The sequence below is a fragment of the Ambystoma mexicanum genome, chromosome 3p (genome assembly GCF_040938575.1).
Source record: "Ambystoma mexicanum isolate Mex_15411 chromosome 3p, UKY_AmexF1_1, whole genome shotgun sequence".
NCBI lineage: Eukaryota > Metazoa > Chordata > Amphibia > Caudata > Ambystomatidae > Ambystoma > Ambystoma mexicanum.
This window is the reverse complement of record NC_090925.1, coordinates 549763441-549782702: the sequence shown is the minus strand read 5'-3', so window position 1 is coordinate 549782702 and position 19262 is coordinate 549763441. Positions and strand designations below refer to the sequence as shown.

Here is a 19262-nt window from a genome sequence, read left to right as displayed (position 1 = left end):
CACCCATCTACCCTAACTAGCTGCCCCAACCTCATCCATCACCCAATCGTTGAATCCTCCAGCATCATCGGCAACGCCCTATGGAATGCAAGATCACTCTGTAACAAGACATCCGCTGTTCTGGACCTGTTTCTACGGCTAAATCTTCATTTCCTATGCATCACTGAAACCTGGATCCCCCCCTTTAACTCAACAGTACCTGCTTCACTCACTTCCTCCTCCTCCTCCTCCTCCTCCTTTACTCATGTCTCCCACTCTTATGGCCGTGGAGGTGGCATCAGTCTTCTCTTTCACCCCAAAAGCCTGTCTACCCCCTGTCCAACTCCTCTCCCTGTCTTGCCCTCTTTTAAATACTTGTACAAAACCTTCACCTCCCCCCATGCTATATCCTTTCTCATCATTTACCGGCTGCCTGCTCCCCTCGCATCCTTCTATGGTGACTTTGACCACCTCTTCTCCTGCACCCCCACACCCCTAACTGTACTTGGCGACTTGAACCTACATCTCTCCACCACCCACCAAACCTCCCTCCCTTATCTATACTCTATTCCTATCTTCTTACCCCCCTCCCTACTTCCCCTACACACTCTTCCAGTTCCACTCTCGATCTTCTACTCGTCTCTTCATTCTCCCCCTCCTCGGTTTCCACCCTCCCCAACTATCTATATGACCATACTCTACTCTCCTTCTCCCTCACTCCCTCTGTATCTCCGCTCCCTCCCCCCTCTTCCTCCATCTCTTTCTCTCGACGTGACCTTCATAACTTTAACCCCTCTCACTTCTATGATACCTGCGCCTCCTCCCTCCCCCCTCACTCACTTTCCTTCTTTCTCTGCAAATAACACTTCATCCACTCTATCCTCCTCCTTCTCTTCCAGTCTACACCCTCTCTCCCCCTTCCGCCCCTTCCATAAACCCGCCCCACCCTGGCTTTCCCCTCACCTTTTGTCAATGCACGCTTTCTCCGACGCCTTGAAAGACGCTGGCTTAAACATTGCTCACCGGCCAACCAAGCCTCCTACTTCTCTTACCACTCCCTTTATGACACCTGCCTCAGCTCAGCCAAAATATCCTACTTCTCTAACCTTCTCCACTCTCAATCTTCCCACCCCCGACAAATCTTCCAAACCCTAACTCGTCTTCTCTCCCCTCCCACCCCTGACCAATCTATCGCCTCTCCTCTTGTTAGGGAGAATTCTCTGGTAAGGCTAATTTCCCAAATCTAGTGAGTCCCCCAGCAGCTTTGCTAGATTTTTGGGGTTTATTTTTTTCTCCTGCTAAGAGTGAGACTCTCTTTCTCCCTTCTATCATAGTGCCGATATTTAAAAAAGGAGATCGTACCATACCATCGAACTATCGTCCAATAGCGTTATTGGACGCCCCGGGAAAAATCTTCTCGATGTAATGCTCACCTGATTCCCGCAGAGGCGCCGGTCTTGACTGGGTGAATGCTGTATCTTCAAAGGTGATGTGTAACACACGGTTGGCTCTTTGGGCTGGACCTCTGTGCACTGTATGTCTGACTCGAAGAGTAAGATGTCTTAGGTAAGTGAACGCCGAGCTCTCCATCTGCCTCGGGGCAGGGTGCCGTAACCAGTTTCTTCACTGGATAAGGGTGCAGGCCTCTTGACCTCAGAGGACTGCTGTCCGTCGTTAACTGCATGAACGGTAAGTTCTGGGCACTTCAAATGTCTTAAAAGTCTTTTGTAATGATATCTCTTGTTTTGCAGGGTTCCGGCGATGGCGGATGGCGGGCTGATGAGAGTTGAGGATCGAACCCGCGTGAGGAATAGAAGCGCCTGGAAGCACGTAAGTAAGCGCTTGTAGCCTGCTTCACGATGCGCACTAACTGTCCCTTTTATCTTGCAGGTACAAGTTCGGAGCTTTAGAGAAGCTGAAGGGTGCTGGAATACCCACTGGATTCGGCGTGGGAAGGAGTAATGGCACGTGAGTAATAAAGTTGCCCAATGTCTTTAAACGCACCTTCTTTTGTCTTCCAGATGCGGGATGCAGCGCCGAAGGCCTCCGGAGCGTGCGAAGAGCTGGTAAGCTTTTGTCTTTCAGATGCCGAATGCAGTGCGAAGACCTCCGGAGCATGCGAAGAGTAGGTAAGCCTTTGTCTTTCAGATGCCGGAATGCAGCGCGAGGCGTTGGTGACAGCCGATGGACCAGGTAAGAGATGCGCTGCCACTGAAGACCGTAGTGCTAACCTGTTCTTTCTTTGTCTTTACAGGTGCTGCTGAAGACTGGATTCCAGGATGGTAAGCCTTTGTTCCCTTAGGCCCAGGATCAGAAGCAGAAGACACAATGAGCGTTCTGCTGCAGAGAATGCAGAATAACGCAAAGAAAGATTCATCCATCGGGTGTGGTTTAAATAGCCTCCTGTAGTGCTTAGGTGTCTCCTTTCACAGCCACCCCTAGGTAAGAAAAGAGTTCCTGCTTTCCAGAAGAGTTCCAGTGTTCTGAACCTAGGGAGTGGCTCCTGCCCCACCCAACAGGAAAAGTAGTCCCAAACAGAAGAGGATCAGGGGTTCAACTGGCAGGTAAGTAAGCAGCATGGTCTGCTGCAGGTAAGTCCACCCAAGCATTATGAGCCCGGCGCTTCCAGCGCTGGGACTGGGCATCTTTATGAGCCTGGTGCCACTGGCGCCAGGACAGGGTCCAAAAGGTCCCAATTGGGACTGGCTGGCACTCGGAACCGGGGTTATGGGTCTGCTTCCAAGGGAGTCGGGCAAGTCCTGATCTTTTGGAAGCAGAGATCATGACACTCGATTGGTACTATCAGCATTTAATAACTGGACACAAGAAACCAAATGCCGAGACCAAAATCAAACTGGATTTGTCCGGGTGTTGGGGACGTCAATTAACCTCATGATTCTCAATTCTTTTAAAGCTCAAGCACGATATACCAATACCTCTCTATTCTTTGCTTTTGTCGATTTAAACACTGCATTCGATTCTGTCTCCCGCGTTAAATTGTTTCAAAAGCTAACTAGAGCTAATTGTCCACCAGACATATTGGACATAATACGTGATTTACATTCAGGTACGTCCATACGAGTTCGACTATCTACCATCGGCCTGTTATCCACAATAATTAAAACAACAAGAGGTCTGAAACAAGGCTGTATTTTGGCATCTGCATTGTTTAACTTCTTTATTCATGATGCCCAAGAAGTTTTCATGTCCATCTCAACAGATTCACCTAAAATGAATGGCACATCAATACAAGCGCTGTGGTATGCGGACGATTTAGTCCTAATATCCAAAACACCCATAGGCCTTCAAGGATTAATTTCTGCACTGTCAACCTACTTTGAAGAAAATGAGCTTTCTATGAACATCAAAAAATCTCAGATATTAGTCGATATCCCAAAATGCTCATCAAGATCAAAGTTTGTATGGATGGTTAAAGATATTACCCTAGACATTGTAACTAACTGCAAATATTTGGGAACTCAGTTTGAATCAAATTCAATGCCTATTGAACATCTGCAGTTACAACAAAATAAACTGATGGCTGCAATTGCCCAATCAAAGATAATTCTATATAAATACGGTAAATTTTCCATCAAGCCTGCTCTGTACTATTGGTTACAAAAAGTGACTCCTACACTTCTATATGGACTTGAAGCTCGGGATATCACTGACGCTAAAAATCTAGATAAATAGGAAGCTAAATATTGGAGAAGCTTATTGCATTTACCTCAATCGACCCCGATTTCATGCATTCGATATGAATTGGGACTTACGTCACTCAAAGCCAAATACCAATGGCAACTTTGTGCATTATTTAGAAAATGCTTAGTAAATATAGCTGCTGATACTGTTATAGCCGTTCTGTCCAATTATCTGTTTTCAACTAATCACTGGTTTGTTGTAAAATGGACCACCAATGTGTATCGAATTCTGGCTACAGCAGATGTAGTTGTTGAAACTTAATTCAAAATCCGGAACGAGCTAAGAAAAAGATTTTTCTTCAAGATTGGTTACTTAATCGCGACCTTTGTTTAAGTTATAAAAATTTTAACAACCAAATATTCCCGGATAAAAAAATGGGAACAGTAGCAAGTTACCTGACTAAATCACCTTCACCACAAATTCGTATTGCGATTATGAGATTGCGTTTTAATTTGTGGCCCACAAGAGATAACTTAGCCCAGCGAAAGCAAATTGTTATTTCAGAAAATGTTTGCAGATTTTGTAACAATACGTTACAAAAGGAAACCTTAGAACATCTAATCGTTGAATGCTCTGCACTATGTTGGAAAAGAAATAACATGTACAAAAAACATCTGTCTATTGTTGCTAATGTCCAACCTAACTTGAGATGGTCTTGTTTACTAAACTCAACTAATATGAGTTTACTTATTGCCTGTGCAAATTTTGTAAATAATCTCGGTTTATCTGTGATAGCAAATAATTAATTAGTTTTTGCACACAATGATAATCAAATAGCACGAAAGGGCACTTGATGAATTCACTTGTTAACATGAAATATACACTTTTTTTATCTAACTCTTTGTGTAAATCAATGCATTTTTTAGTAATTGTGTAAAAATGGTATTTATAGTCTTGTAAAAATCATAAATGATTAAAAACAAGAATAAATAAAAAAAAAAGACTCTTTCTCCCACTCTTAGGCATGATTTGAGTATGTCCTTTGACTGTGAATGTGTTTTATGAGCTATGGGGTCTTTTACTCGGTTTATAGTCATAACATCGAAAACAAAAAAGTCTAAAAAAAAAAAGTCTAATTTCTTTTCTATTACGTTTTTTATTCGAAATGGGGGATCCCCCCCCAATTCCCCTTTTTTAATTATTTTTTAGTTTTTACCTTTTTTTTTTTTTTTTTTTACATGCGAGAGCCAAAAAAGAAATATAAATAAAAAAACAAATCATTCGACTTTTTTTTTATTTTCGGCATTATGTTTTCGATTTTATAACTGCACACCCTTTTACTCCATAGGGCTTCATGTGTTTTTGGTATGTGTGTTACACAGCACCCTCAGTGCAGTGACACAGGGGTGTCATAGTGACCCCCAAACATAGACTCCATACCCTGGGACTGACTACTGGCTTTACTGTCTCAAATTGTAAACAGAACCAGTACAAACCATCATATTGTGGAGGTACTGGTAGGGGTAATTCGATTGCCCCTGGGTCTGTTTTCCAAGGGGGCACTGTCCAGTCCCCCCCCTTGTTGAGTTTCTGGCTGGTGGCAGTGGATACCACGCAAAATATTCCACCGGAATATTTCCTATGGGATTTTCCCATTGATTTTAAACGCACCACTTTTTGGTGCAATGTTAAAGATACCGCCGGGTTATTTATTTAATATTTATTCCCCGGTTGGGTCTTTTCGCCAGGACTCGGTTTTAAAATGGCGTTTGTGTTCGCCTCTGAATCTCTAACCCTTGTCGAGCCCTTTGTTCCACTTTTTGGCGGGCTTCTCCACAGAAGCCCTCCAAATGGTGCCACTCTGTCTGGGGTCTACAGGATGTGTGGGAGGGGGATTAGGCACCCTGGACTGAGTTGCCTTGGCAACTCAAGTCGCACTCTTGTGTGATTGGCCCAGTGGTGAGCCGCCCGGCTCACCACTTAGCATGTTTGAGTGACAGCTAGGCTGTTGAAAGGGGGTATTTCTGCATAAAAGCAGGTCTTTGGGGACTGGAACTTCAGAAGTCGCCACAGGACCTAAAGAATCCGAAGAGGGGAGAAGCTGATCCATCTACGATGACGACACCACCAGTAGAGCCCTGCTGTACGAGCTCACCACTTCCCCAACGACAGAGGAGATCTTCCAGGAGAGTCTTCTTCCCTTTGAGCTGGTGGGACAAACAAGTTCGCCTTTTTCACCTTCCTGGACGTCTCGTGGTCGAATCGCCCATGCCAAGCACCCCGGCGGCCGGATAGCCACGCTTCACCACTAACGCGAATGAAAGGGTTGTACCTTTTAATCGGGAACTCCGCAGCTGGTTTCTTCCCCGGCAGTGCAACAACCTCCAGCTTTCTTCCTCGTCGAGATCATCTATTCCTCTGGTCGAAGCCACGACTTGTACCCGCTGCCAGGAACAACTGCCACCCCTGGAGCTTTCTCACCATTTCAGGTACTGTGTCCCGCCTGGTCTCCCTTGCAACAGATTGTCCAAGGTGTCCCGTAAATCCTTGACTTTCTAACTGGTTGACCTCAGACCTGCTAACTTTGCCTTTCTGAACTGATCCATCCTCTTTTTGACTTTTCTGCAAAGACTTTGAGTGCATTTCCACTGTGTGATCTTGGGCACATTCCGCCTTGCTCTCTCCAAGAGTGGGCCTGGCCTATGAACTTTTTGCTCTACAGTAGACCCTGCCTTTCTTGACTTGCTGTGGTCTCTTAAAAGTGTTGGTACTGTGTTGGTACTGTATTATTTCCTACTCTGCCTTTTCTCTCCCTTTTGGATTGAATTATTGGAGTGCCATCTACGGTTACGTGCTCACCTCTGTTTTGCTAAATAAGTGGTGTCTTAACCTAGACTTGTCGAATAATTAACTAGGGAGGTGTATATACTTATAGTGACTGTGTTTGAACTTGCTTGATATATTAGTGCCACTGTATTTTCATAAGTGTGTTTTTAAATAAATAATTATATACTTTTATACCAAAGCTCTGGCCAGTGTTTGCTTGTTCTACTGTATTTTTAGCCCTATTGTGTTTACTCTATATACTGCCTAACTCTTCTTGAGAGAAGTCTGACTGCTCAGCGAAAGCTACCAGGTTAATCTGTGTGGTGCAGACTGCTACCAATTGAGTTTACTGCTTACTCCTGTAGTCTTAAACTTTTTGCAGTGGTCCCTAAGGGAACTGCACAGGTTTCTGCCTAACACCTCTCTCACCCTCGGACTTCACCTCTAAGATACTTACCTTACACCAAAACATTCTATGCTCCCCCTCTTACTACTCCCTTTCCCCATCTCCCACCACCACATCCTCTTGCATGTTTAACTTCACCCCAGTCTCTCACTCTGATGTTTCCCTCCCCCTGTCCAAAACTCACCCTACTGCTGTCCCCTCTGATTCTCTCCCCACCCCTCTGTTTCCCCAAATCTACCCTCTTCTCATACCATACCTCACCTCTTTCTTCAACATCTGTCTCACTACCACCACCTTCCCCTCAGCCTTCAAACATGCCACCATCATCCCTATCCTCAAAAAAACCCTCTAACTCCCTCCTGGCTTCCAACTTTGGCCTCATCTCTCTTTTATTCTTACCCGCCAACACAAATTTCCCCCTCCTCCCCCCTCAACCCCCCTTCCTCCAGCCTCTTTCCCCTGCACAACTCCCCATCTTGGCCCGCAATCTTGGCCTCCACTTCGACTCTAACCTCTCCTTTACTCACCATATCTCTTACCTCCCTTGCTTGTCGCTTCCATCTCTACAATGTTCGTAAAGTCTGATCCTCACCTTCCACACCACCAAACTCTTTATTTCTTCCCTTATCTTTTCTCATCTCTTCTACTGGTCAGCTCTCCTCTTTGGCCTCCCCGCCTCTCATCTTGCCCCCTCAAATCCCTCTACCATTTCGCAATCCGCACTCTCTGCTCCCTCTCTCCTCATGACTCCATCTCCTTTTCGCTTTCCTCACTTGGTTGGCTTTCCTTTCACTCTGAACTCAAATTCAACTTCCTCTGTCTTGTCTTTAAATCTCTTCATGATCTTGCCCCTCCTTACCTTTCCTCCCGCCTCTCATTCCACTCTCCCTCTTGCCCCCTGCGTTCTGCTGACCACTTCCTACTCACTGTCGCACCCGCACCTTGCCCCCGTTACCGCTCCGCTCCTTCCAGTTCCTTGCCCCACTACACTGGAATCTCTAACTTTCGCTATCCGCTCCATCTCCTCATACTCTTCTTTCTGCTCTTCCTTAAAATCCCACCTTCTTCACTTCAATCTCCCTCCTGAGAGCTCTCTACTACTTCCTCCCCTGCTTCTCCCTACTCGTGTTTTTAATCTAATGATCTCGGCAAATTGTTCTGCATACTGTTCCTGGTTATTTGACTCATGACTTCTATTATATTGCTTCTAATGTATTCATGTTGTTTTATGTAAAGTGCTTTGGCTTAAAGCGCTATATCAGATTTAATATACAAATACAGATACTTTTACATACGTGTTCTGCAGTGATGACGTACCTCTATTGAGCAGACAAGATCTTAAATTCCTTTTTCTTAAGTAATCATACTCAAATTATATAAAGAGAAAGTGCTGGAGTGTTTCCCTCACAGACAGACAAAAGGTACACATTGAAGAAAGGTTATTGTTTTCCTTGGAAAGTTGCCAATGGAAGATTTCCCAACCACATTCTCATTATCACGCATCGCTTTAGGGGGTCATCTTCCAGCCATAAATACTCTTCCATCATAACGTAGTCCTTGCATATTAAATACTCATAACTTATGGATAAATTCAGGCATTTAGTTATATATTCGTCCCACTTACATTGTCCAAAAGCCTCTAATACCATCTTTTTTTGTGGGAAGCAGTAATAGTTTCTGGACAGGACCATAGCTCACCCAGGTCCAGCCTGAACAAAAATTATTTTATGTGACAAAACCATATAATCACATTAACATCCTTATGGGCCAATGCATCTTTTACAGCTTCACAAAATTTTACATGGAATTCACCTGATCAAACCCTGACCCAAAATAAGAGTGGCTTAAGAACAATTATATCCGAAATAGACAAAAGGCCAAGTTCCATGTGGCGCAGAATATTTAGGGTGCTGACTGCCATACCAATATCATATATGGTTCCTCCATGAACCCATGCCTTGATATTGCATTAGACTTAAACTTGCAGCCTTCAGGATTGACACAAGTCCTGTTGTTGCAAGAGGACGTGATTGATGCATTAAACATAACTTCCCCAGCGAAATTGGAATCCATTGATATCACAGGCATATCATTTGTGAATGTCCCTGCTGATTCAGAGCTAGCATTCCCTGTTCTGCAAATACTTGCAGACATAAATCCCCAAAGTAATGCCAATCCATGCCTTGATGCTACGTTAAACATCAACTTGCAGTTTTTAGGAATGCTCCAAGTTCCTTTGCTGCAAAACGACGTGATTATTGCATCAAACATACCTCCGCCAATGAAATTGGAATCCATTGACATCACGGACATACCATTTGTAAGTGGCACTGCTGAGACAGAACTAGCATCCCTTGTGCCGTAAATACAGGCAGGTATAAAGCCTTGCACCAATACCAAATACTAAAAATGCAAGTTTGCTGCTACGTATATTCCAAACCATTGATGTCCCTGCAAACCTTCCTAGGGATCTATTAGATGGCCTCGATATAAAAATGACCTTACTTGCCACCAGGTCGCTTAGCAAATATGCCTTAGATAGCCACCATTGTTTTGTACAGCATGATATAAATATCATATGCTTACGTAAACATGGATAACTGATGCGAGTAGTCTCCTGATCCATATGGTCACCCCGGAAGGGTATTACATAATTTGTAAAAACTGCATCCAGGGCCATGGGGGTGGAGTAGCGGCTATTGTCAAAAAGCGTTTCCATTTCTTTAAAAGCCCAAGTGAATGTCACAAGTGAGATTCTCCTCTTGAAATGTACTTCATTCACTCCCTGTAGCTGTCTCAACCTCATAATATACATACCTCCTTGTTATATGGTTAACTACATTTTTGTTATTTTTTTATTGCATTTGGTTTACAGTTAAACCTTAAGCACACTACACATATATATTTTTTAATACATTTAGATCACAACAGTTGCGCATACTTGTTAAAATAAGTCCACGCATTAAAACAAATGATTTATGGTAAAATATCACATATTGTGTGGTCATACATTGTTCATTATGCTTATTCATAGGAGTATGCAATTCACAATCAATTCATAAATCATTTCATTTGGATCCTTTTCTTAAGAGAGGAATAAATACTCTATTGATTTAACCATCTCAGTCATATTTTGGATTCCCCTACTTCCCTTTCCAAGTGATAAGGATTGTTAACTTAAGTGTGAGAGCATAACGCAGTGATTTAAACTACTTGCAGGTGTTTGTGGACCATTTATTAGTCACATTCTAAGTTTAGCCTCAGTAGGAACTTGTTTGTTGCGATGTTTAGGGAAATTTGGTTTGCATTAAATATCTTGTACCCCCTTTGTTTAGGATTTAGCAATCTAAACTTACTTAGGTATTGGTAAAAGTATTCCTTCCTCCAAATCATGAGACTTGTACATTTGGTTAAGAGATGATCTAATGTTTAATTTTCAGAAGCTATGGTACAAAATCTGCAGGAGGTGTCGCCAGGCAGTTGTTTACATCTTGGCGCCATTTTGTCTCTAGTTGGCCATAGATTGAAGCGTAGTCGCATGATATGCGCTCTGTATTTCTGGTCTGGGAATTTTGGGATATATGTCGGCACTTGATGCATTGATTTCACTGTAAAGTTCCTACATTTAAAAGCTTTATACTTGGTACTATTATCCCATAATAATATCCAATCATATTCTCTAAGTTTATTTTTTTAGCCAGCGTATGTTTTTCCATCAATAGGGAAACCTCTATATCAGCATCTTTCATTATAGTTATGCAATGTTCTCTCCAGGCTTTCAGTGATTTGTCATGCTTACCAGTTAATGCATTAGCAAGTGCTGGTAGTAAAGTTGTTGTATGAATATCAGATGTTAAACATTTTCTATATAGTGCCAGAGTTTGCCAGGCCACTATTGATTGGATAGATATTAAACCTAGTTCAAATCTAATTATTTCAAATGCGAAGCTTTTAGGTAGAGCTAATAATGACATCCATTAAATTCCCTCAATCATGTTCCAATTTGTCTGGTTTTCTTGAGATTTCGCCTGAGCGCTGTATGTGACTATTGGAATGACTTTTTGTTTGTAAAACACTATGATCGGCTTGCATGAGAATTTGCCATGTTTGTTGTGCATTATTTTGGCTTGAGAGGTTAAATTCTCTATTTTATATCTTTTATCTTCATATGCCGATTTTCTGAATTTGTTAAAGTTTTGGCCAAGATATTTGAACTCCTAGAGTCTGTCCAACGCAATATTGCCGATGGTCCATTTATATGGTTGATTCTTGTTTTTGTTTTTCAACATTAGTAAAATATTTGATTTCTGTATGTTAATCGTTAGATTATTTTCTGCATATGTTTATAACCCACTTAGTTTCCTTTGTAGCCCTATCAGTGTTAGATCCACTATTACTAGGTCATCTGTATGAAATAACCATGATATTGGGACCCCTCCCACTTTAGGTGGAAAGGATCTTGTGCTTTCGAACGAAATGTAAAAGTTGAACCGTGTCGAAGCGAGTATGCAACCCTGTTTTAGGCGTCTATGCATCAGCATGAGTTTAGATAGAAGGCCCTGTTGGTTTATTTTTCTGAATTGCTGTATCCGCGTACAATTGTTGAATTAGCTTAAGTATATAGGGTGGACATCCTGCTGCTTTCATTTTATGCCATAATAATTCTCTTGAAATAGAATTGAAAGCTTGTTTCAAGTCAATAAATGCTAAATATTCTGGTTGATTGGTTACTATAATTTGATTTTTGATAGCAGTTAAGATCAACAGGTTAACCATGGTGCTGAGACCTGCTACAAAGCCAGATTGATATTTGTCAACTCTTATTATCTTTTTTTTAACCAGACATACAAATCTCGTAGGATAAGCCTTGCAAAAATCTTCCCCCGGTATATCAAGAAGGGCTATAGGTCTATAGTTCAACAGATCTGTCCTATTAACCTTCTTGAATATAGGGATAATGATTGACTTTTTCCAGGTTGATGGGATTACTTCAGTTTTAAAAAAAAATTGAAATATTAAATTAAGAATGATGGCCCAGGTGTTCGGATGAGCCTTCAATGTGGTATTCGATAGCCCATCCGTTTTTTTTATTACAATAGTGATATCCAGGTGATCAAATATCAAATGACCACTATGGTCATTAGGCTGGGAGTGAACTAATGAGGATCTAACTTGATTGAGGATCTCATTCAATTGCTAAAGACTACCACTGGCCCCAATTGGGCCAACCTATTAGCGGGTGACCTTAACCGATGGCATAACAACCTTGGGGATGGGGTAGCAACGAACTTGAAAAAGCTCTTCGGTCGCGAATAATGAACCCAGTGCCACTTCTGGTAACATTCTGGACTGGGTGGTTTCGAGAAATCTGGACCTTACTATTAAGAACACTTCCCCATACATATGGTCTGACCACTGCATAATAAACCTCACTGTACATTTACAGGATCTTCAAAAAAATCCACCTAACATTGTCAAAGAGGTATATAGTCTTAACCTCAATAAAATCAAAGCTTCTCATCTCCAGAGTTGTCTGCATGATATCATGTCCAACACATCCAATTCTGACCCCCTGAATTCCTAATAGAGACCTACAATAATGCTCTGACAATAATGTTGAACAAAATAGACCAATTTAAGAAAAAACAGGCGAGTGAAAAAAAACACCCTAAAAAGTGGTATAGCGCTGACCTCTCCATTCTGGAAAAAAAAAAGAAAAGACGGGCTGAGCAACTTTGTTTGAAACACCCAACTGCCCTTAATAAGGCAAGCTGGAAGTCATTAGAGCGAGCTTACAAACGTGATATTGTTCCAGCCAAAAATTATTTCTTCAATGAGGAAATAATAGGGGCCAAAAACAACTCTAAGAAACCTTTTGATATCTTAAAACATCTCGAAAAACCAAAGGCCCTTTCCCAACCTATCCATCCCACTGACCAGGACTGTGATGTCCAGCAGGCGTTTGCTAACAAACTTGTGGTAGCCCATGACAAAATCAAGAATTATCTAAAAAGCAGCCCTCCTGTCCAGAAGTGTGCCCTCCCCATGTCGGCACAAATCAAGGAACAACCTAAATTCACATTTAAACATATTATGTGCCTGAAGATGGATATGAGCCTTACTTCAATGCATCCCACATCATGCTGAGAAAATAGTATCCCTGTCAAACACAATTTAGATAGTAAAAATCTTTTCATCCCTTTCTTCATTAGACTTGTAAATTTCTCTTTTCACCATAACTCTGTCCCAGAATCTTTTTAAAGTAGTCACCATCAGTCCACTAGTGAAGAAAATTGGACTAGACCTTCAAGATGCAAAAAGCTTGAGACCAATCACTAATTAAAATGTTCTATTGGATAAAGTGGCTACCTTCCAAATTCAAGCCTTTCTCAAATCATCTTCTAAATTTCACAGTAAACAATCGGGGTTCAGAGCAGATCTCAGTACCGAGACAGCCTTACTCGACCTTCAGACCAACTTGTTTGAGTTCCTGGATCAGGGGAAAATTGGGCTACTGGTCCTTGTTGATCTGTCTGCTGCGTTGGACCTACTCGATCATAAACCCCTGCTACACACACTGGCAGATCTGGGAAACTGTGTTCATCAATCCGTCAGCTGGATTAATTCCTTCCTATCACACAAACTCTTCTGTGTTGGGAGAATGCCTCTTCTAAATCAGCCCCAATTCTTTGAGGTGTTCCACACAGGGCCTGTATCTCTCCTACACTTTTTAACTAGATGTTCGCAACACTGTTGGCTAGAGTCAAATTGGGGAAAGATTATTCTTGCTTCCGCATCAAGGACTGCACCTTGTCAGTCGCTGGGAAGACCCTAGGTGTTTTTTTTAGACTCCTCATTTAGCGCAGAAATCCAGGTAAACCATATTGCAAAAAATTGTCGCTATCATTTGAGACTCATAAGGAACATAAAACCCTTATCGCCGAGTCAAATTGCTCATCAGTTGCAGGAGCAACTATTCTTTCTCACCTTGATTACTGCAACGCATTGCTGATAGCGGCTACTAAAAAATGCTTGCAAAAACTCCAGACTCTCCAAAAGGATGCAATTATCATTATTACAAGAATTCCCCAAGAAGAGCATATAATGTCTTGCAGATCGTCCTTGCACTGGCTTCCTATTCCTGCTCGGATACAGTTCAAATCTGCTACACTTGTGCATAAATGCCTCTGTGGTAAAGCCCCTGCTTACCTGAAGGCTCGCATGACACTTTGGGAGCCCAAATGTACTTTACGTTCAACAAACCTTGCCCTGGTCAATATCTGCAAGATCAGACGGGTGAAAGGACTTGGAAGGGCTTTCCCCACGCTAACAGCCTAGCTGTTTAACTCCCTGCCACCCATTATACGATTGTTGAAAAATAGTAAAACATTCTGCACATCATTGAAAACCTTACTTTTCAATTAGTCCTAACTACCATGAGGTAACAGCCTCCATTGACCCTGTTGAATCCTCTTTGTGCCGTCCTTTCTATGCATATCCTGTGGTGTTCTTGTGCGCCCTGATGCCTGCGGGTTACCAGCGGTATATAAGTAAATAAATTTAATTAAATACATACGCATGAACCTTTTAAAGAATGTGTTCTCAGTTGCTGCCAAGGTGCTTGTATTGGACGAACCCCACAATTCTGCTCCATACGGAGCACCTGCCAGTACCTGGGCTCTGTAGATCTCAACAGCGGGAACAACTGCATTACTTTTTGCTCTACCTGCAAAGGCTAAAATGCCATTACTTTTCCTACCCAGGAAACATTAGGACACATCTATTTGACATTTAATGCATAAGGGGTCATAAATAATGGCACAATTGTATTTTTGTGTTTTATGTGAAAATTATATTTGCGGACTACTTGTACTAGCTCCTCATCCCGCCATTGTAACTCCTGGTTAATGTTGGGTGCCCAAGAGCTGCTTTAGCTCCTGCTTATACAATCGGCTTATACAATCTAAATTTTGATCCCTGGGTGTGTGGTGGTTTGAGCCATGTTTCTGTAAAGAAGAGTATGTTTAAGGAGTGTGTGTGCAGGTGCAGAGTGGCAGTTGAGCAGGATGCAGGTGTATGCAATTAGTTATTTAATTGAAGTGTTGTGGTGGAGTTTGATTTGAATTTTTGTGTGCTTTGTATGTGTCATGTTAAGTGGCACCATGTGGCGAACCAGGGCTAAGGTTTACGCTGTAGGTTTCGTGGTGGCTCCTGTAGGTTTAACCTTCAGCGAGAAATGTCATATAGATTGAGGTTTCTTTGCATCTTTACTTGCATGGTGGTTTGAGTTAGTCCTATTTCCCTTTTCATCTGTGGACACTCTCCCCAGAATCCCCTTTCGTCTGTGTATTGCACTGTCTGAAGATATATATGCTACAAATCCTTCTGACTAAGTAACTCCAATTGCTTTGAAATGACTGCTCTGGTTTACTTCACCCACCTTGTGTTTAACCTTTTATTCAATTTTTACCTAGTTTAGAATTCTATAGAATGATATACTCCATTCCACCAGTGAGGTAATGGTGTATCCATTTTATCATCTAAAATGTTCAAATGTGGCATAAAATGCGTTTACCTGGGTCTTGTGCAATCCAATGGAAAGGCATGAGAATGGAGACCATTTGAAACCTCACGAGAAACATCTACAACATCTACGGTTGTTCCTGCATTTGTGACAAAATCTGGTTAATGAAAGAGGCACACATCAATATGTTAATTTTGTCCTTGGACTTTGTGTCATCTGCTTATTGAAGCCGTCCAAATTACCTGAAAAAAAATCCATACAACTTTTTAAAAAAATAAGGCATTCATAAGCAGTTTTAAAAGGCTAATAAACTGTTATCTTTAATTTCATATTTATCTGCATGGATTAAAGTATAACAATTGTTTCTTCAATCCCTGGTTGTTACAATTGCTTAAGGAGCATTTCTACGCGAAGGCAAAGAGTTTCTGGAACTTTAAGTATATTTAATGTATTACTACTCAAGTGACTACAATTAACAGAGCTTTCCTTTTTACATCTTAGAGGCCTACCACTCCCACAATGTCAGATCTGGAAGGAAGTTGGCTAACCCACACTCCTCCCTCCCTCCCCCCCTGTCCCCCTTAACCTGGAAGCCACTTGGAATAGGACTCTCCCGCATTGGCTGTAACGGGTTCCTGGCGTTAACTTGAACAGGCCACCATGAGGCAGTCAATGGGGGGGAGGTTGTGGATAGTCAAGGGAATATTGGGGAAACCTGATAGAGGGTTAGGGAACAGATGTGGATTGAAAAGGGAAAATGAGCGAAGAGTTTTGAACACCCAAAAATGCTGTGACCTGGTGGTCCTTGCATTGTCAAATTTACCTAGCCCTCTACCACTCTGTGGTAAAGCCTAGAGAGGACCACTCTTGTTTGCAGTTCACCTAACCTCTGGCTGAAACCTCTGAGTGACTGTGCCTACAAATAGAGAATGTGCAACATGTGACTCCCTTCGCTAAGCAGGACTCTTTGCATAAGCAGACGACATAGAACATAACACATAAAAGTTTGTAGACACAAATGCTAAATTCCTCAAGTAAACCTTGCTTAAGCAGACACTGTGACATGGACAGTCTGTCAGCAGAACTCTGGTGCTAGCACTGCAAGAAAAATAAACACTGGCTTGAAGCAACATGACATGCGCTCATTGAACAAAGCAGAGCTTGCACAACATAAGCACATTAAACAAATCAAATGAATGCTTGTATACAAATTCTAAGCCTCGAAAAGGCTGTTGCCTGAAGTCACCTGGTGGGAATGTTATGATGGTTAGTCCTGTTTCTTGTCGTGGTGTAGCGGGCCATGTGCCAGCCCATATAGGGCCAGTTTGTGCTTGGGGGTGGTAGCCCTGAGGTTCACCAGTGGCAGACAGGAGGTGTCCGTGTTTTCCCATGATGGTTAGGAATGTACGTTTTTTGGGCCAATGTGGGGCAGGTAGTGCTCCAGTGTGCAGGCTGGTGACCCGGCAGGGGTGGGTGGAAGGTGTTTGAGTGTTTGTTGTGATTGGTTGTAATGTTGGTGTGGTGCCACTACCTGTGTGTTAGTTACGCATTGTTGGTCAGTCATTTCCCTGCCGATTGAGCGGATGTGCTTGTGTCCGATTTGCAGGTGCATGGTGTGTGTGTGGTGCTGTGTGGTTGCGAGGTGTGCTCGTCTGCGGTGTAACGGAATGAGGTATGTTATGACTAACTTTCCTTCTTGGTCCCTGTTTCATGAATACATGGGGTGTGAATGCTAGGTATGATGTCATGGATGGAATGCCTTGAGAGTGACTGTAATGTTGTGTGAAGGTGATTCCACCCAAGGAAGTTGTAAGACACAGTCTGGGTGGAGGGAGCCAGTGGGCTCCCCTCTGTACTTCCTCTTCTTCTTGATGTACCGAAGATGATCTGATTGTACTTGCAAGTTGATTAAAGTACCTTCAAGAATACCTGCAGCCTACCAGAGTATCCTTTGAGTAACCCTAACAGTTAAATGTAACAAACCCTAACAGTTAAATGTAACAACCACCCATTACGAATGGGGGTTTTCTGAATGTTAAATGAAATGCTCATTTGTGTGAGTTGCATGTGATTTGAAAATAGTCAATAATAACGCCAATGTAATCAAGTGTATTTGTTTACACCAAAGTAGCTATGTGTAGTCTTTAGTCACATAATCTCTTGACACATCTGAGATTATTGTACCATAGCTTGTGACGAAACAAGTATTCATTGAATGAATATGAGAATTTCAGATAAATGAATTGCAAGACATCTTAACCTGCAAGAAAAAGGTTCAGAATGTTAGATTTCAAATGGGCTTTGGTATAACTACAGACATCAGTTTTTGTTTTTTTGTTTAAACAGAGTCTGTGTTTGAAAGCATTGCAAGACTGAGCGGAAGGCTTTCAAGTTTCTTAGTCTGTTTTTTTTTTCCTTAGGGGAACTATTAATGCAAGTAGATAGGCTTGCTATTCTGCATTTTGGGAGCAGTATTGCCGTAAGAAATTGCTACTTAAACCAGTTTATTGTCTTTTTAGAATTGGCAGATCAAAAGTTGTTTGCTGGCCTCCTTATTAAATGTGTGGTGCAGTTGGAATTGATACAAACTATTGACAACATAGTGTTCTATCCAGCCACCAGCAAGAAAGAAGATGCAGAGCACTTAGCAGCTGCTCAGGTAATGTTTTTAAATTACTTAGTTTCAAGTGAGTTATTTTTAAAACCTTCTATTGAAAATGTGTATTTAATATGTTGTTCAGATACACGTAATGAGTGTTATAATTTGGATTATTATTCAGTGGGCTCATCTCAAAAGGTTATGGGTGCATGTTTGCATCAAGTGTGCTTACAGACACATGAAGCTAGTGCACGGCAGTCTCAATTTCCTGAAGGTATGTTAAGCAGTGCATTGGATATGTTCGATACTCTGTGGTGGTAAGGTTTATCTTGTTTGGAAACCACATATTTGGAAAGTTTTTCTTGACATTACCGCATCATTTTGCTGGAATGTTGCATCCTTATCCAAATTATCACTCTTCACAAACTTTTTGCTGCTGGTTCATGCTTAATAGCTGTCTGGTAGATTACCTAATTCCAGTGTTCACTCATATACCGTAAGTAAGTTTGGTGCTTACTCTTGTGCAAAATGTTGTAACATTCAATACATAGGCCATCAGGGTCTGGGTCTATACCTGATCTAATGCTGATGATGGTTATATCCCTTGCTCCTGTCCATTTAAAGCAACTAAGGCAGCATCTTGTAAACAAGTGTGTGCCTCAACCTCACATACTGGAGTAACATGCTGTTGCAATATACAAATACCATAGTCCCTGCCTTTATTTTCTCATCAGGGAGACTTTGCAATGTCTCCTACACCCACATACCATCCCCACACACTCAAGGGCCCTAGCCCATCAACACACACAAAGCCCCCACTTTATGAATCCTTAGAAACTCATACACATCACTCACATTGCAACATCTCCATTAATGCTCTTGTGCTCCCTGATGTTAATGAACGCACACTCGGCTGGCCTGCTTGCCACTCACATCGTTGACCACATTTCCACACACAAACCTGATACCATATTTATCACAGACTCATGGCTCTTCCTCTCCCCTTGCACGTCTTTGAGTTTATCCTATCTGTGGGCAATGTCCAACATGCCAATTGTACAGGAAAAGCAGGTGGAGGTGTGGCAGCCATCAACAAATCCGGCTGGGCTCAACCACATGCCTATGAACTCCATGGAGCTCCTCACACCCATTTACCACTATCACAAAGACTGTCACTTTTCCTCTCATCTATTGCCCACCTCACAGGTGTGGTTCATTCCTCAATACCATCTCCGATGTTAGTACATCGGCATCAATTGCACACTCAGCAGACATCTTTCTTGGTA

At 42.1% G+C, this 19262-nt stretch overlaps 1 protein-coding gene across 1 annotated transcript in view; it reads left to right on the top strand.

Moving 5' to 3' along the window:
- ARFGEF2 (ARF guanine nucleotide exchange factor 2) overlaps positions 1-19262 on the top strand; it is a 2106550-nt gene that overhangs the window by 1580509 nt on the left and 506779 nt on the right. The window contains exon 35 of the mRNA XM_069651280.1: positions 17897-18036. Coding sequence (XP_069507381.1) covers positions 17897-18036 — 140 coding nt within the window. The remainder of the gene's footprint in view (positions 1-17896; positions 18037-19262) is intronic.